Source organism: Lissotriton helveticus, chromosome 5_1 (genome assembly GCF_964261635.1).
Source record: "Lissotriton helveticus chromosome 5_1, aLisHel1.1, whole genome shotgun sequence".
Lineage (NCBI taxonomy): Eukaryota > Metazoa > Chordata > Amphibia > Caudata > Salamandridae > Lissotriton > Lissotriton helveticus.
Window position 1 is genome coordinate 90001181 of NC_136065.1, and position 25758 is coordinate 90026938.

General features: G+C 45.5%; 1 protein-coding gene across 2 annotated transcripts in view; it reads left to right on the plus strand.

Moving 5' to 3' along the window:
• LOC144754194 (E3 ubiquitin-protein ligase TRIM39-like) overlaps positions 1-25758 on the plus strand; it is an 85601-nt gene that overhangs the window by 46118 nt on the left and 13725 nt on the right. For both annotated transcript variants that reach the window (XM_078641778.1, XM_078641779.1), the window contains exon 4: positions 4725-4747. In XM_078641778.1, the coding sequence (XP_078497904.1) occupies positions 4725-4747 (23 nt within the window). The remainder of the gene's footprint in view (positions 1-4724; positions 4748-25758) is intronic.

Sequence of the window (25758 nt, forward strand, 5' to 3'; positions counted from 1 at the left end):
CCCCGACATCGAGGCACCAAGATCCACCCCGGTGGTCGAGTAGCCACTCGACAGATCCCGGAGGAAGGGGAGTTTCGATGGGCCTCCAGCCGTCCCCGGACGCCTGGTATCGATCGCCCTCCGGCCTCCCTGGGCGCTGGCTCCACCCCCCTGCTGGGTGTCTGGACACCATCATCCCGGCCCCTCTGACCCCCAGGCGCGAGGGTCCGGACTTCAAAGACCTCCAGACCTATATCTGGGCGAGCCCTGGATTAAGACTTCAGTTGTATCCTGGACTGGAAGCCCTGCTGACGCTGTCACGGCCGACACCAGACGAACTCATCCGTAACCCGACGACCATCTGAGAGCCTGCTGGCGCTGCCGCGGCCTACCTTGCGGAACCATCTGAGAGCCTGCTGGCGCGCCCGCGGCCTACCTTGCTGAACCATCTGAGAGCCTGCTGGCGCTGCAGCGGCCTACCTTGCTGAACCTTCCGAAGAGCCTGCTGGCGCGGCCGCGGCCTACCTTGCTGAACCATCTGAGAGCCTGCTGGCGCTGCCGCGGCCTACCTTGCTGAACCTTCCGAGAGCCTGCTGGCGCTGCCGCGGCCTATCCTGTCGAACCATCTGAGAGCCTGCTGGCGCTGCCGCGGCCTACCTTGCTGAACCTTCCGAGAGCCTGCTGGCGCTGCCGCGGCCTACCTTGCTGAACCATCTGAGAGCCTGCTGGCGCTGCCGCGGCTACTTCACTGAACCACCTTGCAAGCCTGCTGGCGCTGCCGCGGCTCGAACATCTCGGAACCCCCCAGCTCGAGGATTGAGAGCTGTGCGTAGGGTATCCCTTCCTCCGCCCAGAGTAAGACTGTCCCGCTACCTTACCCCCCTTTACGAGACTTTCCAGATCCCTCGATCTGCTTGTACATACTGCCAAGAACCAGCAACCGTTTATTCCCTATAAAAGCTTGAGAACTTAACTTCTTGTGTGGTGTCCATCTGTAGTGTTGTGATTACTCTGCTGTACGATCCTAGGAGAGGACCCTCATTCAGGAGGCCTCTCAGCAAACGCTCGGCTACTCCTCGACGGAGAGGTGGACCTAGGGGTGGTCAGTCAGACATCTTCTACCTCCCCCGGGGACGCCTTTCTAACACTTGTGTGATCAAAGCATACAGGATGAGCCTAACCTCATACGCCAATGACACGCAACTGGTGTTGGCCATTAAAGGTGATGGGCTGGAGGTGGCAGAACGCTTCCAAACTGGAATGACGGCTATTGGAGAGTGGATGGCAGGTAACTGCCTGAAGCTCAACTCCGACAAAACGGAGGTGGTCATTTTCGGGCTCCTCTCCCCGAGTTGGTCTGTATCCTGGTGGCCATCAGCCTTCGGTACCCCTCCTAGCCCGACCCCGAAGGTCAGGAATTTGGGAGTAACCTTTGATGATCATCTTAACTTCATGGCACATGCGAATAAAGTAGCGGCTACAGCTCATTATAAACTTAGATTAATAAGGAAAATCATCCCTTTCCTCCCGGATGCTGCAGCCAAAACACTGGTCAGTTCCTTAGTTCTATCATCTTTAGACTATTGCAATGCACTTTTTTTAAATGCACAAGCCAGAGTAACTAAAAAGCTGCAGACAATACAGAATGCAGTAGCACGTCTGCTGTCTGGAACACCAAAGTTCGCACCCATTTCGGACACTATAAGGACATACCACTGGCTGACGATCCAAAACAGGATCAAGTTTAAGTCACTCTGCATAGTCTTCACGACCAAGGACCACTCCCCCTCAAGGACCAGCTCATACCTTACAAACCGATCAGACGGCTCCGATCCTTAACGCTCAATCACTTAGTGGTTCCACGCTCTAAGACAGTCTCTTGGGGCGATCGCCGCTTTTCAGTCGCAGCTCCTAAGATATGGAATACCCTGCCACAACACATCAGAACTAGCCCTTCACTTTTGCAGTTTCGGAAGAGATTAAAAACCTGGCTGTTTAACCAGTGATACTGCCCATCGATCCGCCGAAGTTATTTATATCTGGGGAAAGACAGCTGATTAGTCTAGCGCCGAGACGCCTACGGGCATTCGTTCACGCTCAATAAATGTCAGAAGTAAATAAATAAATAAGCCCCAATTAAGCTAAATGTTTGGAGTATAGTTTTGTGTCAGTGTTGAGAAATGAAATGGGGCCAGTAAGACCTACTGTCCAAGCGAGGTTCATTCATTATAAAACTTAGATTCCCTGCCAGTCTATTTAAAAGGTTTATTAAGCTATCAAACGTTGGTTCCTACTTTCATGAACAAACATAGGGCCATGGGACACGTGCTTAATATTCTAAAATGTTACTATCCTGAAGTTGTACTGTATCACTGTTTTAGCGCCGCTGGGCCTTCTTAGATCCTCTCAGAGGTTGCTTGGTACACTTAAAAGATGAAGGTTACGTTTTGCCACTTGGTGGCAGTCCTCAATCAGAAAATACTTATTTTTGTGGCTCACTCATCTGGCTTCCCCTTGTGATTTAATCTTTCACTGCTCCTTAGGTTACCTCTCTAGACCCTTTAATTTTATGGCCCGTTTTCATGATGTTTTTTTACCATATTCTGAACGTCTTCGCGTGTATCACTTTTGTCTGTTTACAAGGTTAATGTACTGTCTTGTTAAACATCTTAAGAAAACATTAATACTGTAAAACAGTTTATTATAATAACCACTACTTCCATGCAGCGCTCCTCGCGATGGTCTTTGCTACTCCCTGGGCTGGGCATGTTGGGGCGGAACCATTAGAGCTAATGAAGGAAAAGCAGCAAGGGGTAGCAAATGACCAATCACTGCATGGCTTAATAATAAAGCTATACTCTGATTGGCCATGTTCTTCTGTAAAGCCAAACCTCCCACCCCAATGCTGCCTTCATGACTAGGCCTATTCCTTGCCTCTTGAGACAATCCAGACGCTGCTCCACAGCATTAAAACACTGTCGGGATTGGCTGGAGCAGACAAAGTCAGCGCTCCTTCAGAGACCAGGGAGACTGCGGTTGTGATTCCTGGCTCACTAACGTGGCCTAGAGAGGCCTTATGTGCACCTGTCAGGTTGGTCGTAGGAAGACACCCGTTCAACCCGACATGCACACTTACACGTCTTCAGACCCAGACGCTCTTCCGGTGCTGTATATAATGATGCCCCAACCCCGCCCACTCATAAATTAAAAGTCTGCTGCCTGCAATGTGCACCTGATCTGCGGATGAAATAAAAGCACCCCAGTCGGGAATATAAACCTTCTAAATGCATTTTAGGGGCCAAAGGGCAACGCATACTGGGGGGCGATGCCCCAACACCCCCATAGAAAATCCACCACTGAGTGAAATTACACCGACTACATCAGGACTAGAATTTTGTGATTGTTGTGTCCCCCCCCCCCCATGTGTCATGGTTTTACTCCCCTATGCCAAGAAGCATTTCCAATGAGCTAGTGCCATCATTCTGCCATGGGTGCCCCCTTTGCCAACTATTTCCTCAAGTGTGCCAGTATTACTTAGTTGGTTCCCATTATGATACAAATTATCCCGAGCATGCCAGTAGCAGTATTTTTCACAGGTGCCTGTCATGCCAACAATTGCCTTCAGTATGCCAGTGGTAGAATTTCTCCACAGGTCCCTTTATTAGCCACACATGACCTTTTGTACGTAAGGGCCAATGGCAGACTAGCAAGAATAACATCACATTCTGACTCACATTTAAATACATTCACTCACTCACACTCCATCATTCATTCTCACTTGCACTCGTTGATTCTAACTCATTCTAACTAACTCTCACTCATTCTTACTCCAACATACTCACTCATTGTCTCTCCTTTATTCACATTCACAGTCATATTGAGCACAGGCATATTCACTCAAACTCTTACTCACTCATGCTCTTTCACTCATGTGCGCTCACTAATTTTGATGCTCATTCTACCTCACTCATACTTACTGACCCCCAATCTCACTCACTGCCTTTTAGTGGCACTCACTCACTTTTACTCACACAAACTCATGCTCACACTTAGACACACACAAACAAACACACGCTTTCTTTCACACAAACACACTCCTCCAGCAGCACACACACTACATACATTTAAAAAATGTTTTGACATAAAACATCTGAGACTAAAGTTCTCATTCTAGATCCTGGTGCCTAATTTTTTTATTACGCAAATAGTGAATAATAAGCTGGTATTCACTATTAGTGTAATTAAGAATTGGCAAAAAACAAAGGTGAAACATGACTCCCTTCAGGATAAGCTGCCTCTGTGTTCTTGGTACTCATGTTGCTACCTCTGAAGCCAGGGCTTGCACAAGCAGTGCAGGGGTCACAAGGGGCAATCCAGGAGTCGCAGCTGCGACCCCTGGCAAGCCCTATAGGATGCCCGTGCATGTGACCCTGTTGAGAACATCATACAATGTGAAATGACCCCATTCAGAATATCAGAATGTGCTGCGTTTTGTGACTCTATTCAGAAAGACACTGTGCTGTGTCGTTACCATTCAGAATATCAGTTTCTGCTATGTCATGTGACCTCATTCAGAATATCACAATCTGTGCTTAGTCATGCAATACCACAAAATGGGCTGCGTCATGTGACCTCAGTCAATGTTTTATAACCATGGATAGATGTGTTTCACTCCTAAAAATACTGCCATAACTTTAGCATCTTCTCTGGAAACTGATTTTACTTTGTTTGTTTCTGTTTTGCAGGATGTCAGAAGCACCCTAAGCAGGTAAGACTGGTTTATTATCCTCCTCTCAGTGTGTAAGGAGCAGGTCTCGCTGCTACAATGTGTAAATGCCACTACTGAGCTCACACAAAGTGCTAGGAAACTTTCAGTTCCTCATGAAATCACTTTGCATTCTCCAAAAAAAAAACATTAAGTCCTCAGAAAATACCTTTTATTCCGCTGGAAATGTAAGTCCTTGGAAAACTTCCACGCACCAATCAGGAAACTCTCTTAAATTTTCATAAATCTCTGCGACCTGTCAGAAAACTCCTTTGAGTCCTGAAATAATTGCTACAAAAATGAGCTGCTGTCTACACAAAACATATTCGTATCTTTAAAACTAAAGTCCTAAGAAAAGTACCCTGAACACACAGAAAACGCAAGCACAGTCTGGAAAAGTCCTCTCAGGTTTTCATCAATTCAGAGTTGTGCAAAAACTCATTCAAAATTTCCTAACTAGGATGCAGTCTTCAAACTATCCCTTCAGTGCTTCCCAAAATCATTGAAATGTCATTAAAGCCATATTCAGGCCTCAACCATTACTAAATTCTCTCCAATGAGAAGAGGTCTAGTCCAGTTCTCATAAACCTCATTGCAATCCTCAGATCTGCTCCTAGTCCTAAGAAATCTTTCTCCGGTCTGCAGTGACCTCCCTCGAGTCCATAGCATCCTCTTGAGTCTTCAGAAGCCTCATTTCAACCCTCAAACCTCTGTCCAGGTCACTGTCCACTCAGTCCAGCTAGCCAACTTTTGGGGTATAACTGGGGTGCCTTTAGGAGAGTGTGTTTTAGCTTCATCAGATTAGGAATGAGATACGTTGCGGGTGTAGCCTGGGAAGAGAGTGCGCCCGAGGAGACTCCATGAGAGGAAGATAGTTGGAAGATAGTCTCTGTCCGTCGGTTTGCTGAGAGATTAGGCTGTACCTGTTCATCCCGTCCTGTGATCTTTGTCTCCTGAGCCTATCTCAGGAGGGGAGAGAGCCATTACTACGCGGTTTTTACACCACGGTACCATTACAATGCGTCAATCCCAACGCAAGTCGTTACAACGACTTGCGATGGATGGCGCTATGCACTAAGGAATTGCATGATTTACAGATCCAACACCTCCCTACTGTAACGTAGGCTGGAGTTGGAATAGTAAATCATACTATTCCAAAATCCAGCGCCTCCAGCGCAAGTCGTTGTAACGACTTGCATTGTGATTGACGGGTTGTAATGGTACCGCGGTGTAGAAACCGCATTGTAATATCATACATCCTCTCAGGAGACCCCCGCCGCAACCTTTTGGACAGGAGGTGGTTGTCCCTGTTTCTTCAGTGGGTACATGATGCTCATTGAAATGTTTTCTAATTTGCAATATCTTTTTGCAAAGTATTTCTGCTTAACTTTTTGTCTCTATCTTCTTATTTTTCTTAAGCTGCTCGATGTTTTTCTAAATGTTACTTGATCTGCATTGCATTTAAATGTTCCTTTATGTATGAATACCGTGTATGCACTGTTGACTGAGTGAATGAGTATTTTTTTCAAGACTAATGAGATAAAGTTTATAAAGTTTACAAATGAGTCTGTGGTTATTTAATTAAAGATTTAAACTGTTTTGTTAGTTATAGTCACCATCCACTACTCTAACTAATGGTCCATCGACCAGAGGAAAGAGAGTTGAAACTAGTAATAGTTAGGAATATGTAAATAAAATCTATATATTAGGTACAGTACTGTATATGAAAACTGACAAAATAAACCCCCCCCCCTAATCCAGCGCCTGTCCTCTGGGATCATTTGTAGGTAATGTGTGATGGGCCCCGTTGCTTGGTAAGTGGTTTATGTGTTGAATTTCCTGGTCCCTGGTTCAAGAAATAGGGGTCGTACTGGATCAACCTGTTCTGTGAATAGGTTTGAGTGTGTTACAATATCCGACATTTGTAACCATGTACTACTTATTGCCCCCATTGCGGACAGGGCCGGGAATTTTGGAGGCAGATCTTCATCTCCTGTTGATTTGCCTTCATTTTTTTCCATTTCCTGTCTGTTTGTTTCCAGATCCTGATCTTGTTTACGACACCGTCTTGTACCTGCAACATTTTGTGTGGTATTATACAGTGCCCTCGATGTAATTGAGTTAAAGCTCGATTTTGAGTTTAACGAATTAACTAAATAATAATAGGGGACACTCCTCGCATACCTGGATTGTGCTGCTGCTGCTGTTTGGGAAGGCTCCCTGCCGACGGCTCGCGGAACCCGCTCAGCGGGTCCCGCTTCGGATTTCTCTCCCTGTTTGGCGCTTCGGTGGGGGTCTGAAAGGCTGCAGGGCTGCGAGCGGAACCCGGGACTCACACTCCCAAGAGTCCCGGTGTAAGCGGCCGCATCACCTGGCCCCGCTCTCCCTGACCGCCCCGCCCCACCTCCACCAACAGAAAAGAGGGAAGGACCCTGTACTGCGTGGGACACTCCTCGCATACCTGGATTGTGCTGCTGCTGCTGTTTGGGATGGCTCCCTGCCGACGGCTCGCGGAACCCGCTCCGCGGGTCCCGCTTCGGATTTCTCTCCCTGTTTGGCGCTTCGGTGGGGGTCTGTAAGGCTGCAGGGCTGCGAGCGGAACCCGGGACTCACACTCCCAAGAGTCCCGGTGTAAGCGGCCGCATCACCTGGCCCCGCTCTCCCTGACCGCCCCGCCCCACCTCCACCAACAGAAAAGAGGGAAGGACCCTGTACTGCGTGGGACACTCCTCGCATACCTGGATTGTGCTGCTGCTGCTGTTTGGGAAGGCTCCCTGCCGACGGCTCGCGGAACCCGCTCAGCGGGTCCCGCTTCGGATTTCTCTCCCTGTTTGGCGCTTCGGTGGGGGTCTGAAAGGCTGCAGGGCTGCGAGCGGAACCCGGGACTCACACTCCCAAGAGTCCCGGTGTAAGCGGCCTCATCACCTGGCCCCGCTCTCCCTGACCGCCCCGCCCCACCTCCACCAACCCCGCCCATTGACCTAGGATATACAAATACGGACACCAAACGCTGCGCGGGAGCGCGCGCGGGAGCAACCGGGGCGAAGACCGGGCCCTCTGTGGCCCTCCGGGGACCAACGGAGCCGGGCCGGGGCCACACTCTTTAGTCCATCTTTGTTCCAGTTATTAATATATGTGAGTGTGAATCCTCTGTTCAATGTAATATTAGTAACTACCACTATAGGAATTTACTATGCCTCCTAAACCTGTTACTATGGACAATTTCTTAATTAAAAAGGTTGCACAGATTAATAGCAATAGAAGGGCGTCCCTGGGGCTGGAGCTCCCTCTAACAAACTCTCTTGAGCTTCCAGTCACCTTTGTAGATATTCCTTTGGAGGAGCCTCCTGCTCCCATGCGCAAAGCTACGACGGTAGTTGCTTTAATCCATGCGGGTGCGAATGATGAGGTTTCTAACACCCAAGGGGTAGTTAAAGGCTCCTGCGAACCACAGGAGTCTGCTACAAAGGTTCCTTCACGAATATTCAGGAAAGCACGTGTGAGGCGCAGGGGTAAGCAAAGGAAAAGTAATAACACAACTAAACAAGGAGGGGGGGTAATGTTTGGCCCTATATCAGCGTGTTTTGAACCTGGACTATGTAAAACAGGAGAAAAAGGGGTTGTTATTACACCTGAATGCCCTACAGATTCTCTGCTACTTATTGATTTGTCATCTTCAGGGGTCGTTGATAATATTGTAGGGTGTTCCCATGACCAAACTATAATTAATAAGCTCCCTTTGTCCAGTACACCTACCAGTTCTCCTGTATTGGACCTACTTACTGGGAATGATACTGTTAGGCTATCGGGCTCCCCTAGACTCCCTATTGATCCATCTCTTATGTCCCCTACAACCTCCCCTACTATAACTAATAGTTTAAAAAGGGGAGGTGAGCCACTGGGAAACCGTGCAAATAAAATTAGAAAAGGGGCTGTTAGTGTGCCCTCGAAACAAGGTGGTCAAACTTTAGAAGGGGAGGTGGCTATGATGGCCAAAATTGCAGAACTTTTCAAGGGAGCGATGCAACCACTCGTAGATAAGATAACGACATTGTGTGCTCAATTAGATCAAACTCAGAAGAAGGTTGAACATAATTCCCTCCTTCTACTGGATTTGGCAAAGGGGATAGGAAAACCTAAATTAAATCCATTGGAAAATTCTAAGGTCAACCCTCCTGTGAAATCTATTCTAAGAGGGCCCCCTTTGTCATTAGCACCCATAACACCAACAGTAAAAAAGCCAGTACTGCAACAAAAACAGAGTTCCGTACAAAAGGGTGTAAGAGCAGGGAGCCCTGCAATTACGATAATCACTCCAGCCCCAAAGATGGCTATACCCCAACAGGTGGCGCCGGTAATCAATGAACAACCAACTAAACAAGGGGACACCCAAAATCAAGTCGGTAGTAAGGATCTGTCAATGACCAAGCTAAGTAAAGGTAACCATCCGACAATCGCCCCCACTAAAACTAAAATTAATCGTGTCGTGGACTTAACCCCTGAATCTGCCCCTTTTGTCATTGTTATGGCAGGGGTCCCTGAACTCCCCGAAGGCAAACGGGAAGATCACGGAGCCCTACGGAATAAGGTTGTTTTTTGGCTCCGTGATAATAGACCGCTGCCCGCTTCAATAAATGGCGAAATTTTAAGCCTAAGGCGTGCTAACTGGGTCGGGGTTAGGCCCAAGGACAAAAATGGTGATGTTATAATCATCAACTTTAAGGATCATAGGGCAGTGAGGCATATTGGGGATTGGTTCGATGCTAGTAGCAGTGGCTCTATCTCCACGCATCTTCTTTCCTATTTCTATCCCTATGCACCCCCAAAAAGTTTTACTAATCGGGGGAGGGACAGGCAGCTTCTCAAGAAGCCAGTACGTCAACACTGGGGGTCTGAAAATGCAAGACCGTGGGATAGGCCATGGGGCAACCTGCCCATGCAGGCTACTCCTGGTTACGTTAGTGGTCAAGGCCCTCCTTTTTATACTGAGAGACCGGAGGACTTTTATCGTAGGAATGATTATCAGGTTTATCAAAACCCACCTACTATTAATCACTATCCACCCTATTTCGGACCTAATGTTACCCAAGGGAGACTATGGAATAATGGAGGACCCCTGCCACCATTGTATAGTCTACCGATCCAAAACCGTTATCATATCTTGTCGGGTTTGGACGGTGTAGATTGACAGCGAGCTCAGACTCTTACGGAATCTGTGGCTGAGGAACAGCTTTCACGCCCAATTCTTCAAGTCTCTACTAGGGGCAGGGTATCTTCTAGCAGTACTGAGGCTCCCATTGATTCATCCCATGAATCTCCTACATTAAATAAGACCAGCATCTCGGACGGGTTAACAGCTTCTGACAATGTTTTCCCGGAACAGGTGCAGCTTCTTGGAGGAGATACTAATGGGCCTACAGAGCAGATAGGGAATGGTTCGTTACAGGTGAAGAGTGACCTGTGCCAATTGCTCTTCTGGAACGTAGCCGGGCTGAGACAAAAAATCTGCAATCCAGCATGGGATTCCATAATAAGTGGGCAGGATATAGTGGCCCTCCAAGAAACATGGACTCAGGACCCAATCCACGTAAACGGCTATAGGACTTTCTTTACCCCAGCTATTGGAGGACATTTTGGAAGGGCTAAAGGAGGTTTGATTACGTTTATTTCAAATAACCTTAAAATCAAACAGGCCCATCATCATTCACTTTCCAATTACTTCCAGATCATAGTCTTAAGAGACCTAAAAGGAGCAAAGATTATTGTTATTAATTTTTATAACAATATTCCGAGGGAAGAAATCGTGGTTGCAATGAAGCAACTCAGGGAGGAAGTTCAGGTAGAGGTAGATAAAAATAATAGAGAATTTGTAATTTTATGGGGGGGAGATTTTAACTGCCCACTCTGTCCCAAAGGTAGACAGGGACTATGTGGTCTAATGATAGATAGAGATACGAATCTGACCCATTTCGACCATAATCTAATGGGGGATTTGCTGAACGAAATATTATTTACGTTCGACTTAGGGTTTGCAAATGAAATAGCACTAAAACCCGCGCCCTTTATTCCCACTTTTGTTGGTAGAGGTTTGTCGTCAACTATTGATTTTATTATCATTTCCAGCAACCTTAATCATAGAGCGGTGGAGGCTACAAATATTCCATTGCCCTTAAGTGACCATTTCCCGCAATGCCTTACGGTAGTTGATTTGTTCCCAGACCCATCTACGGCCGCGCCTCCTGTTGAGGCAGCGGTTGATGTGGTTCTTGGGAGACAAAATGGATACTCACTTAAGTGGAGCAAAATAGTCCCCGCAATGTTCTTTAAGAAACTCTGGGAGGCATGCTCTACTAGCTTTTTGATTTGTTTGGGAAATGATGCGAGTAGTGATCAAATTATTGAACATTTTGGTATCATTGCCGCAAATATAAAAAGTAGTTTAAGGGTGGAGTCAAAGCGTAGTGGTAAGGGGTGTAAGAGCTGGTTTAATAATGAATGTACTAGGGCGCTGAAAAATTTAAAGCATGCAGTTCACAGAAGCCCAAGAGACCGAGGCGAAATAAGAACATGCAGGTCACTATATAACCAGGCTCTTAAAGAAAGGAAAATTGTGCTTAATAAGGAGGCACTAGATTCACTCTGTGAGGCCTCACAATCCAAAAATTCTGCTGCTTTTTGGAAAGTAATTAATACACCTTTTCCTTACGAAACCCACACTGCGCGAATTGAGATTGCAATAAATGAGGACAATTGGGTGGATCATTTTTCAAATCTTTATATGGCTCAGGATGACAATCAAGGAGGTGGTCGCCAGACCAGTTTGGATTTACAAACTAGGCCTAATTTGATTATTACACTTGACGAGGTTCTGCTTGCCTTAAAAGCAACTAAGGGAGGAAAGGCAGCTGGGCCCGATGGGATCCCGGCTGACCTTTTCAAAGCCAATTCTGAAATCTGGGCCCCTATTTTAGTACAAGTTTTTAATGCAGCATTGGCAAGTGGCTTAAAAGATTCCTGGTTCACCTCTGTCATTGTCCCCATTTACAAGAAGGGGGATAGAAACAGCTGTGCCTGTTATAGGCCTATCTCCCTTCTTGATTCTTCAATAAAAATCTTGGGTCGAATAGTGTTGGCAAGACTTCAAAGTTGGGCGGAAGAAAACGATGTTATGAGCGACTTGCAATTTGGCTTTCAAAAAGGGATTGGTACAATTGAGCAAGGCCTAAATTTAATGTTGTTACAGCATAAGTATATAAGGATCAAGTCGGAACGCTTGTATTTTATTTTTGTGGATCTCTCATCTGCGTTCGACTGTGTGTCGCATTCCAAATTATGGGCAGTAATGAAAGGTATGGGAGTGGATAATACTATCATTTGTTTCTTGAGGGAACTGTATAATGGAGCCACTGCGTCTGTTCGCTACGGTAGAGGGGGGGGAATGCTCCAGAAAATTTAGTGTGGGTCGTGGAGTACGTCAAGGTTGTGTGCTGGCACCTTTTCTTTTCCTCCTCTACATTAACGGGCTTGAGCATCACCTGCTGCATGAGTGCGGGGATATGCCCAGGGTCGGGAGGAGGGCAATCCCTGCGCTCATGTATGCGGATGATGCTGTGCTCATGGCACGCACACCGCAGGCTCTGCAAAAGCTAGTAACAAGCTTTGAGAAGTTTATGCTGAATCTAGATTTGCAAGTTAATTGTAGCAAAACATTTACAATGAACTGTGGCCCCAAATCAAGTAAACCAATGAAAAGAATGTTTTTAAATAAACTTCCACTAGGTAATACCCCAACCTTTTCTTATTTGGGCATTTTATTTCATGAGTCAGGTTCATGGACATGTGCAATTAAGGCCAGAACTCTTTTATTTATGAAAACGATCATGGCTTTAAAGAACTTTGTTAGAAAACTGGGCAGGAAACCAATAAAAGAACTATTAACTATATATAAAGCAACATGCTTATCTGTGGCTATGTACGGCTCAGGTTTGTGGGGGTACGCAAATGTTGATCCTATCCAGGTTGTGGAAAATAAGTTTTTGAGGGAAGTCCTTGTAGTCCCACAGTCTGTTGCCACATTTAATTGTCACACTGAATTGGGTTTATCTCATATATCAGATATTATCAAAATTCAACCCATCTTACTGTGGCACAGGGTTTGGACTACAAATGAGTGTACCATGAACAGGGCTCTGTTACAGGACACCCTTCGCCTGGAGCACGTGGAGAGATCACAATGGTTGGGATATGTTAAGTGCTTCCTAACTGATTTGGGGTGCTTCTCTTATTTTTTGGATCCATCTACAATGGACAGCATCTCAAGGAGCACATTGAAAGCCCTCTGCCTGGACCATCTTGAGGATAAGAGGAGGAGAGTTGAAATCTTGAAACACTCTGTACAATCCCACCACCCTACTCTATGTGAGACTAAGACTGTACAGCCATATCTTTCCCTGCCCATTTCAAACTATGATCGTTTTCTTTTAACTCGATTTAGATTTTGTATATATTTTAGACTGGTGTCCTTTCCTAGTATGAACCTATGGACCCGCATTTTGCCCACTTGCCCATGTGATGGCTTTTCACAACAATCGGACATTCATATCCTTTTCTTTTGCAGATTTTATAGAGCCTCTCGTATTGAAATTATTGTCCCTTTTCTAAAAGAAATGAATCTTACCAATCACCGCTCAGCTTTTTTAGATCTCCAGAGAATGGATATGGTTTTAACTGTAACTGTGGTCTTAAAATTTTTAAAAACTGTGTTTCATTTACGGAAACAAATGGATAGAGTAATGGTTTAAATTTTTAATCTATTGATCTCCCTCACTGAACATTTATTTTTAGAGTTGCATTCACTGTAGCCTGTTGTATTTGTTTGCTACTTTTATGGTTATTTGTATTTTAACCGAATAAAGTTTTGAAACTGAAACTGAAACTGAGTGTGTTACAATATCCGACATTTGTAACCATGTACTACTTATTGCCCCCATTGCGGACAGGGCCGGGAATTTTGGAGGCAGATCTTCATCTCCTGTTGATTTGCCTTCATTTTTTTCCATTTCCTGTCTGTTTGTTTCCAGATCCTGATCTTGTTTACGACACCGTCTTGTACCTGCAACATTTTGTGTGGTATTATACTGTGCCCTCGATGTAATTGAGTTAAAGCTCGATTTTGAGTTTAACGAATTAACTAAATAATCCAGCTCCAGCATTTGACCGGACGACATTGAAGCATTAAATGACTCATACGAGACTTCAACTTGCTCGGATTCTGAATCATCGATAATATTCGGATCTTCATGTCTGTATATCGAATCTTTTTCCGAGTTTATTGCTTCATTACTTCCTACATTGCTTGCTACATCTATTTTATCATGTATCATTGATTTTTCATTCTCCTTTTCCACCTGATGTAATCAAAAGATCTCCTCTATTCATATTGCCTCCTTGGGTGCTCTGCACGACTGGTGTGATTGTATAGGTAATGAGGTTTTCTTGGCTCGAATCGTCGGTGGAGGCGCAACTTCTACCTTGGATTTATTCATGCTAATCTCATGTCTCGCTTTGACGTTATCTCTAGGGCCTAAACCGGCCATATTCTCTTTTTTCCCAAAGCATTCCTTGATTGACTGCTGTTTCAAGGCTGGCGAATCTGTTGAAACTGTTATATCGTGTGATAACTTTCTTAATATGTTTCTTGATGGGGCTTGCAGTGGTGTACCACGGGCAAAACTCCTTTCCACATTTCTCTTTTTTGTTCTGACACCACTGTGTCTACCTTTAAGAATCGTTGTTTTCAAGGTAACTGGACTTGTACCGCCCCCAATACGGGGCCCCTTGGACATGCCCTCTTTGGGGTGCCTCACTTTCCTTTGGGTTCTGCTGCTTGTACTTTGCTTCTTCTGGACCAAGGATTTTGCTGATCTAGTTTTCATCATCAGATCGTCTCTTCTTATTTTTTCAATGTGAGGACACTGCCTATACTATGCAGCTCTGTAGTCTGTTATCCCACTGGTACTCGCTGATATAACAGTTACAGGTGCCCACCACTCGCTGTACTTCAACTGATCTCTGGAAGCCGCATTCTGCCCTTGTTTTACATAACCCGACTCAATCGGTGTCCAATGAAAGAGCAGTAGTAGTAAGGCCTGAACATAGTGGGGCAGAAATGCGAAATGGTAAGGAGAAAGCAGGTCCTCGGACACAGGCACGGGGAGCAACAGCAATGTGGGGACAATGGAAATATAAGGAGTTATATTGATATATAATACATTTCTCACCCAAAAAACGTGTCCTTGATACAGCAATCCTAAAGCATCATTTACTTCCATGCTTTTCATTGTTCATTGGGTCCTGACAGAAGGAGCCGGAAAGAACAACTGACCTAACTGTCACCCCTGAGGCATGATGGTAAGCCAGGGGTCTTGGCTGCCTTAAAGGCACGGTGCCAGTATTTGTTGAAAATGCCTTCATTTTCTATGCTATTGCTTTTCAATGCAGCCTGTGGCTAACGATGTCTATTTATTAGCAATTTTCAGGATTTATGAGTGTTTTTGCTCATTAAAACACAAAGTTCAAGGGCTATTGGACCTAAGGTGTTTTTTATTTCCTTGCTAATTTCAGTGCATGTATGAGTGATTACATTGTATAGCCTCTGTTTTGGGGCTGCATTGGTGTGAGCAAAAATGATATATGTGCATACACATATGTAGAGCTATTTATATGAAGAAGTGTGGCTCACTGGTTAGAGCAGGCAGACCCTGAAGCAGAGAACGGCCCGGGACCAGGGTTCAATTCCCGACACGGCAGGGTCGTGGACCAGGGTCAGCGTACTCGATAATTCTCGCTTCGGTGCCTACTCGAATCACGGGTTCACACTCAGCAACTCTGGGCATTAAGCTTGCTTAATCTCCACAATGCCCCCCCCCCCCGCGGCGGGATGCCTGGCTTTCACCTTGGGGATACCCAGTACGGGTTATCTCACTGGGAAAAGCCAGGACGGGTTCCCAAGGCAAGCGCCGATATGCCTCACGGTGATTCGAGCGCTATATAAGTAGCCTAAAAAAAAATATATATATTTGATTTACATATATATTTTTATATTGTTTTCTGGGGTCCCCGCACGTGGGCGGGAATATTCAGTGCTTATGACTTTGATGAGGATACCCCTGGAAGAGAACTAGGATTACAGGTAAGTAACTTATCCTTACATGCGAACCAGTTGAAGTTGCGAGCCAACCAGTGCCCTTTACAAATCATTTTACTTTATTGAATAAAAGAAGACATTTAATGTATTAGAGCGAACTGCAGAGATCTTGAACAAACTGTTGATTTATTTTTTCATTTTATGCAATGAACGCTCCGTCACAATGAACAGCACCTACCTATCCTGAAGCTTTTTTTTTTCTACGACTGGCCCCTCGTAGACCCGCCGGCCGGATGAGGAGGCACCCTCTTACTATTGCGTAGGGAGTTCGGACGCTGCGCGCAATCGCCTACGGGTCAAGTGTTTGGGTGTCCATGGAAGAGGCGCGTATGATCAGTACAGACTATGAGAGTTAATGGAGGGCATGCTTTGGATTAAGAGAGGTTAGTGGTCATGCAATAGTAAGGTACGATGCAGAGTTTCACTGGTGCGGTTTTCGACCGAAGATATATAGGAACTGCGCTGCCCAGTGTTACGCAAGGCACAGAAGTGCCAAATGTATGTGGGGGGACACCACTGATTCGTTCAAAGTAGTGTGACAGCACAAAGTTGTATGAAAGTAAATGTGTGAAATTACTTAAGGTCGCCCCTAGCGTGGTGTGGTGCGCTTGAGTAATCCTTTACCGCAAGCAGAGAAGTAGTATGAGAGGTTCACTAAAACAGAGGGCAGAGCGAGTGAGAGGCCAGGACGTGTGGGCGAGGAGAGAGAGGAAGATGAGGTGGGGACCAGGAGGTGAGCCCGCAAGTGGTGCGCGTGGGAGAGCAGTCTGCTAATTTTCAAGCACTGCACTGGTGCTTGTGGCGCGCCGCTGCTCGCTCCCGCAAGGTGGATGTTGCCACAAGCATGAGTGTTGAGGTAGAGAGCAGGAGGTGAGCCCGCGAGTGGTGCGCGCATGCGCTTGGCAGAGCAGTCTGCTCATTTTCAAGCACTGCACTCGTGCTTGTGGCGCGCCGATGCTCGCTCACACAAGGTCGATGCCTCCAAAAACACGAGTGTTTGCTTGAAAATGAGAAGACCGATGGCTAAAGACCCTCCTAGAGCAGCGCATGCGCGCTGCGCTGCCTAGGTGAGACCTAATCAAAAGGAAGGTTTAGGCCTGGTGCAAGTTTTATTTTTCCAGGTTAAAACACAGTGGCAGGCCTGAGACATGTTTTAAATGGCTACTTTAGTGAGTGGCATAATGAGGCATAACGAGTGCTGCTGCCCACTAGTATTGTTTCATTATACAAAGCAAATATTATTTAAACTGAAAATAACAGGGTAATGCATCTCCCAAGCGACACCTCAACAATTTTAAGTTTAAAAAAACCTGCCTAAAATGTGACCTATCGTGTTTCTCACATAACCTTTAAACATCCAGCGAGAAGGATTGTTTGACTTCCCGTGTGTGAGGATTCATGGATCCAGTCACACGGGGGACTTCCTCTAGTGTGGGCCGTTAGTTCTCTTGATAGTGCCGCCGTTACCTAGTTCGTGGACTGGATCCGCCTAAAAATCCTTCTTGATGGATCTGTAAGTAACCCGATCCACTACACTCACAGCGCACTTTAGGGTGTGCACTGATATATACACATTTGGTGGCCTCTCATCACCATTTTGGGCCACCTACATCACTCCTGGTTCTGAAGAAAGCCTCACGATTAGCGTAGAAGGCTGAAACTAGTTGACCTACACTTTTTCAGGGATACTGAGGCATATCTACACCTCCCATATATCCCGGCTATGTTTTTACTCCTGCCCTTGGACCCTTCTATTAAAACATGTACAAGGGCTTTTCCTACAGGCATTTTTATCATTTAATTACACTTCACATAGCACTTCATTCTGCACAAAAAAACCTGCTCCGCTGTAAACAGGTGTCGAAGCACAGCTGGATTGCACTTGGAAATCCGGCTGGACTCTGATGATGAAGCATGCCACCTACTAGGTAGGTGGGTGAGGGGTTTTATAAGACAACAACCTGTTGTCAGTGTTCCTCCTATACTAGGTTACCGGTGAACAACTTTGAACTGAACCTGCTAAAGGACTTGTCCACGTTGTTTGTTTACTATGCAAACAAGCCACCTGCACAGCGATGAACCCTTTCTGAACACAATCTGTGGATGCCGGTGGTTCCTAGGAGGCTGCAGCTCTTGTAACATGGCAGGAGGGGGGAGAGATGGGATGGGAGCACCAGGCACTAGTAGGAGTGGGAGGGGCTGCAGTGCCTCATGCCTTCCTACAAACAAGACTTCAACCAGCCCAATTTCTCTTTAAAAGAACCACAAACCAAAAGATTATCCTACCAAAAAAGCCCAACTGACCGTGGACATCGAAAAGTGGAAAAAAGCTACAAAAATGCAAGTAATGGAGCAGGAGGTATGGCGCGGGAGGCAGCACTAACACAACTGTTGCATTAAAACAAGGTGGGAGGGAGGAATGCTATATTTAAATGTAAGCAGCTATGGCGCCGAAGCTGAACACAGGTAACCAGTAACAGAGTAGGAAACAAAGAAAAAACATTGTCCCCCCAAAGAACAGATAAAGAACCAAAGCGGAATGAGACAATACTTAGTCCCTGCTCAGTGGGAGGGAAAAGAAGAAACAAGCAAGGTTTCGCCTTTAATTAAGTTAAAGCCATTTTCTTTGGTAATGGGATTGTATTCTAGTTTTGCATTATTTAGTGTATATTTGTGATATGTTGTAGTTGTATGCAGTTACAATTGTTTTGTTAGCTGTGTAGTAGTTTAAAACATAGCGTTAGTAGGAAAAGAGCAATGTTTCAGATTTGGGAGGTGAATGAATAGAAGAATAGTATATGTGTTAATTTCGTATAGTGAGGATTTCTATAGCATGAGGCAGAAGAAAGGGGTGAGGGGCAACCAAATATATGTTCATATCACAAATACACACTAAATAATTCAAAGCTAGAATACAATATCATTAGCAAAGCAAATGGCTTTAACTTAATCAAAGGCGAGACCCATTGCATTTTCGAAGCTTGTTTTGTTAGGCACGAGGAGATTAAGGGCCCGATGTAGGTAAATCTCATTTACCGACTCTAGAATACCGAATTTTACCGATTCGGTATTCTAGATTAGGTAAATGAGATTTAGGTAAAAATTCGGTAATTCTTACCGAATCGGTATGATTCGGTAATTACCGAATCGGTATTTACCGATTCGGTAATTGCCATTGATTCCTATGGGCCTTAAGGCCCATAGGAATCAATGTCAATTACTGAATCGGTAAATACCGATTAGGTAAAATTACCGAATTGTCAAGGGGGGCAGGGTGTCACTTTGACACCCTGTTGCACCCCTGATTCTGGCTTGTGTGCCATGTGACACACATACATGCCCTTAGGTGTACATGCACAGATGTGCATGTATACAGGAACTCGGTATTTACCATGAAATAGTATTTCATGGTAAATATCCAATTCTCAAGGGCCTGTGGCACTGTTTTCAGTGCCACCTACATCTAGATTTACCGATTCGGCAAATTTACCGATTCGGTAAATTTAAGGCCCACTACATTACAAAAGGCAAATACCGGTCGGTTACGGCCGAAATCGGCCGTTACCGACCGGTATTTGGTGTCCTACATCAGGCCCTAAGTGATTTGCTCAGAATTACACGATGTTAAGCCAATGCTGAGACTCGACCCTGGTTCCCCCAACTCCAAAGTTGGCACCTCTTGCCGTTATGCCATATTGACAAGGCAGTTCATAGTTCCATATAAGAGAAGGATCAGTCATGATCTCCACGCTGTTTTCTGTGACACAGCTGTCCATTTGCCACCGATTCCTGTCGGGTAGAGAGTTGCCATGCTTATTTTGTAAAAGTAGAAGTGCCAGGGGATAGCTTCTGCATGCTCCGCCCATTGCTGCTGTCAGAGCTGCCAATAACAGGAACAACACTACTACTAACCGTCACACACCTACAAGTGTGACAATTCAAATGGGAGAGGAGTTGGCCTAACGGTTAGGGCGGTCGAGCTCGAATCACGGGAACTGGGTTCAAGGCTCGGCAATGTGCTGGTGTTGACAAGTAAGTGCCGGTGCCGAGCACCGGAAACCACAGGCTCAAATTAAGCTCTGGAGAGTTGTTGTCTTTTTCCCCGGTATCATCATCTAAATTTATAATGATCAGCTGTAACATTGGGGTAGGCTGGAAGGAGTACCCGAATCCATTGACTAAAAACGTGTGTCCACTTAAAATTATAAAATGCAAGTGGTACACAGAGTGCTTCATTATTGCTACAGTTGACTTTCCGAGTGTGCAATGACTACTTGCAACTTTAAGTATTTATGGTTTAATTGCGTTAAATTGTTTTTAGGTCGAGCTAGAGTTGCGCATGCGTAGCATGCGGTCTAGCTCGACAACTATTGTTTTCAGTTTCCTGGGAATCTGAGACAGCGTTCGGCCGTGCGCCTCTGCTGTCTCAGATTTGTCCTCGTGATCGCGCTTTTCCTGCTGGCTGTTTGCTGTGTGTGCGCTGTTTCGCTTTCGGGTTTGAGTTTCTCAAGACGTGTAGTGCTGGGCGCAGACAGACACTCGCGTACACACCCCCTCTTCACCCCCAGCCCCCCACGGTCATCGGGCTATTTTAACACACACACACACACACGCATACATACACACGCATACACACACGCGCGCACACACAGACGCGCACGCGCGCACACATCCCCCTCACACCCCACTCACCAGGTACTTGTCGCGTGTCCCTCGGCAGCCAGCGGGTCATTCTTGTTAACAGGCGGGGCCGCGGGCCTCTCCACGAGCACGGGAGCCCCGCTAGCTGATACGCAAATCTTCCGGCGGGCACAGCAGCTCGGCTCCCGTCTGCTTCCTGTATTTGTCCGGCCCCGCGCCCGCCCCCGTCCCCGTCCCAACAAAGGTTGCCTGGCTTCCTGTTGAAGCCGGGCTGCGGCGGTGAGTTTGCTTGTTTTGTATTGTCGTGAAAACTCAACGATTTTATACTATGTCAACATCACCTTTACTTGTACAGGGTACATTCGCCTTTGGATTTCTTGCAAGTGAAATTTACGATGTTCATTGTTAGCCAACTAAATGGCGCTCATTTTATGTACCTGTTCCCATGATGTCCAACATTAGTCTGCTGAGCCACCATACTTCGTACAGCGTTGTCTTGTGATCCTCAACATGCACCATTGATCACACCTGTTAAAATATGTTGCTTCCAAGGTTTTTTGTTTTTTTTTACAGTTTTTTTATATAGCGCGAACTTGTTTTTGTTTTTTTGCAGCCTGAAGTAGAAGAAAGGGTCTTCAGGATGCTTCTCCGTGCTAATAATGCATAAATCAGTTGCGGAAAAAAAGAGAGAGGAGTTGTTTATTTTAACGTTTCAGTATGGCTCGACATTTCAGTGCAACAGCAGGGGAAATCTTGACAGGAGCTGTAGAGCTTGAATAAACATCCAGGCGTTTTATTCAGATTGTGTCTGGTTTAGTGGTACTTGAACTACCAGACAGGGGCTGTGAGTAACAGAAGGCAGTGTGCACGCTTCCAATTACAGCTCTGCTAATGCACCTCCGTTTCCTCAGATCAATACTGCCTGTGCAGGCTCTGCACAGCCTCCCAAACCAGCAGCCTGTGAGGCTGCAGTGGCTGGGATTACTGGATACGCAGGTTTATGTTTCATTCGAAACAAGCATTTGCAATGCAATAAGTCTCGCATTAATTAAGTTTGAGCTATTGGCATTGCTAAATAATGCAACACCAATAGCTCCAACTTTAATAATGCGAGACCTATTGCATTGCAAATGCTTGTTGATTGTGTTTTTAGTGGATCGTGCCTATATCGGATAATTTCAGAATTAAATAATTAAGTGAAAACAGAGATAGTGCCGAATGCTACCGTGATTTATTCTTCCAGGGCTCATATTGTCATTTATTCAGAGATGACATCGGCGTGAGTCGCTGTGTGCTCTGTACTAGTTGTTAAAATCCCGGACCGGTTATACAATATCATGCTTCACACAGGGACAAGTTGGCAGGCAGCTGTGCGGATCATCTAATTTAATTTCAGGGCAGGTATATATTTCGATACTAATATAATAAAGAGAGAGCCCAAACCTTTGAGGCGGGTAATCTCAGGAACCACAGCACCAATCACAACATCCAATACAGCGTTGGAAAGGGCAGTTGCAGCAGAAGGACATAGGCTATGCAGATGCCCACCATATACATTTAAAAGGTAAAAGAACCGTGCCAGCAAAGTAGTCCCTTGTGGGCGTGTCTGCGTTGTGCTGTGGGCGTGCGCTGGGGGCGTGACAAACGCTGGGGGCGTGTGGTACATTCCGCCCTTCATGCCATGTCTCATATCGTGAGCTGTGGGCGTGTGCTGGGGGCGTGGGCGTGTGTGGGGTGCGGGATTACGGAAAAAAAGCGAGCGTTGTGCCCAATATTTTATTGTTTTTTCTTCTCCGGTTCTGTACATTCCAGCTCCGGGTGTCCATCCTGCTCCCTTTAAATACCCCTGCACCCCATAATCATAACCCACCCTTACTCCTTAAAATACCCCAACACCCTTAAACACTAACCCATCTTAACCCTATAAATACCCCTGTACCTCAAAACCCAAACCTACCCCTGAACCCTAAAAATACCCCTGTACCCCAAAACCCAAACCTAGCCCTGAACCCTAAAAATAGCCCTGTACCCCAAAACCCAAACCTACCCCTGAACCCTAAAATACCCCAAAACCCAAACCTAGCCCTGAACCCTTAAAATACCCCTGTACCCCAAAACCCACACCTACCTTTGAACCTTAAAAATACCCCTGTACCCCAAATCAAGCCCTGAACCATAAAAATAACCCTGTACCCCAAAACCCAAACCTAGCCCTGAACCCTAAAATACCCCTGTACCCCAAAACCCAAACCTAGCACTGAACCCTAAAAATACCCCTGTACCCCAAAACCCAAACCTAGCCCTGAATCCTTAAAATACCCCTGTACCCCAAAACCCAAACATAGCCCTTAACCCTAAAAATACCCCTGTACCCCATAACCCAAAACTATATCTGAACCCTTAAAATACCCAAACACCCCAAAACATATACCTCAGTACCCCAAAACATATACCCCTATACCCGTACATACCTTATCAAAACATTAAAAACATTTTTAAAAAAACATGCTTTTACCATTCATGAATTTACAACGAATTTCGTAAATGTATGCGTGGTAAAAGCATATAAAATGTAATGCCATGCGTTATAATGGCATTGCGGAGTCATGGTACTTTCGGAGTGATGGTATGTGGAAAGAAAGTTGCGGAATAATGGGTGTTTACCCTCCCCCGGTAAGTACATTGGTGGCACGGCAGCCCACATCTCCAGCAACATACTCATATTTTTTCACCACCCATTTGAAAAATGCACAGGTCTCTCTCATTGATGGCCAGCACCGGCATACACTTTTAGACACACCTCCCGCCACAAGTTCTAGAATTGTGTTTTGAATTCACATCCTCATGCTGGTGCCAACTTCCAGTGCACAGTGGTGAGTCTTATTTAACACATCTTATTCTACAAAACTATATACACAAAGACGTTTTCCAGATTGTAATCGTCTCTATCATTAATAAAAATGAATGCCCTTGCTGATCCTATGGAACCCCCACAGTATAAATGAACAGATAGATCCAATAGACGCCACATACAAGTTCAGCCAAAGATAAAGGAAGAATCCTAAGAAGTAACAGTGCCTCGAGGTTACAGCGTTTAGTGACCTGAACTCTCCTCTCGTCATAGGTGGTATGGTGCGCTAATCTCATTAAAAGTTCTATAACAAGGAAGATGGTGTTTACAGTTGCAGGGATTGTGTGTTTGTTGATCCATGGATCTAGAGCACAGATGAAGGGGTTTAAAGTTGTAGGTATTGTGTGCTAATTCCACAGAGGTTCTAGAACGGTGATGATTATTTTTACAAAGTTAGCTCCTCAGTCCAAATCCCACCAAGGTCCTAGAGCAGTGATTATGGTGATTACAGTGTTAGCGGTTGTGTGCTCATCCCATCAAGGTTCTAGAGTAGTGATGATGGTGATTACAGTGGCAGGGTTTGTGTGCCTGTCTGCTGCTGTAGTGAGGGTATGTGGGTAGAGATCTTCTAAAGTACTGCAGCTTTTGGGCATTCATCATTGCTGTTAATAAAATAGATATTTTCCACTTTGGTAGTGTGTAGTGTAACATCCCGAGAAGGATGAAAGGGTGAGTTTGCCTTTCTAGAATTCACAGCTGTGTCTCACAGGTCAGACCGATTCCAGTAGTGAGCACTTACCTCACTGAGCCCTCCTGTAAATTTGAGGATGTGTTTTTAGAGGGGTGTGTGTTCTAACGTTCTAGAGCAGCCATGATGGAGTTTGCAGTAACAGAGGTTGTGTGCTAATCATTCCAAGGTTGAAGAGTAACGGTTTACATTTTCTTGTCCTCATATCACCATCCAGCTAAGTAAGCTGTGGGCCTAGACTACTCCACTGGGAGTGTCCAGCGTATGTGTTTACTGAATATTTCTTATAGTTTTACCCTTTTGTAGAAAGGAGAACCACCCATTTCTCAGCAAGATAGAGGTGTAATCATAGGATGTTATGATTAACTTTGCCATATCACAAAGGAACGCCATCTTTTATCTACTGAAGCCGACTTGCGGTCCAAGTGCAGTCTACTGACATCTCTTGATCTGAGCCATTCTGATACCTGTGGCAGGTCGGGAGAAATCCATTTCTTACAGATTTCCTTTCTTGCTAGCGATATCAGAAAAAATATCAGCAAGGCCCAATACGAGTTTAACTTGTCACAGTAAGGGCACAAGCCCATCCCTAATAGGCAGGGGGCTTACCTTAATTTCGCAGCCAATAGTTTCTTGAAACACCTGACTTACATACCACTTGAAGAAGGCCAATATTGGGCATTCCATGAACATGCGCATGTTGTCCGCCTCTGTGTGACTGCACTTCTTATATTTTGCTGGTTCTGACATGATCTTGGCCAAATTCACTGGTGAATAACCAGTAAACTCAATGGAGAGTAAACAAAGGAATCTTATAAAGTGGTGTTGGTTTGACCAGAGTGTATAACAGATTTAATAATACTCACCATAATTGCTTTGTAGTCAGCTCTGGAAGATCCTTTTCCCAGTACAGGTATGGAACTCAGATTTTCTCATCTGCTGCGGAAATAAATATCCAATACCACTGGGAAACATCTTTCTTACGTTGTTGCTTAGCTCTCACCCGCTTGAGGAAGTCCTCCTGCACCGAACCACTCACCTCTGACAACTTTTGGAATGACCACCAAGAACACAGCTGCATGTTTTTCAATTTTGAAATCCCCCTCTTCAGAAGATTAAAGAGATCTTGTCATGTGACAAGTGCCACACCCTTCCTGAAGTCTCCCCACATGGAAAAGTTGCCATGCTGGACAGGGTAAGTAAGTTAATCTTAGAGCCACTCGGGGGTTCCAGGAGAGCCCCAAATTGGTGCCAAGTCCGCTTAATAATCCAGCCCGAAAAATTTCCTAAAGAATACCCACTCTGTTAAGAGTACCTTGAACCTACCTTCTTTAAAAGCTTTGGGTCCCCAAACTTAAACAAAAAACGGATTCAGTCCTACATGCTTCAACTTGGCTCTATACATTTGACCCATGTAAGAATTATCTAGCTCTCCAGCCAAGAGTCGTGAATTCCTGAACTGGAAAGCATAACAATAGGCTTTGAAATCTGGAAGAGCCTGCCTCCCCTTGCTTGAGTCTTCCGGAGCTTCTTTCATCAGATCCTGGCACCCCTGGATGCCCATATAA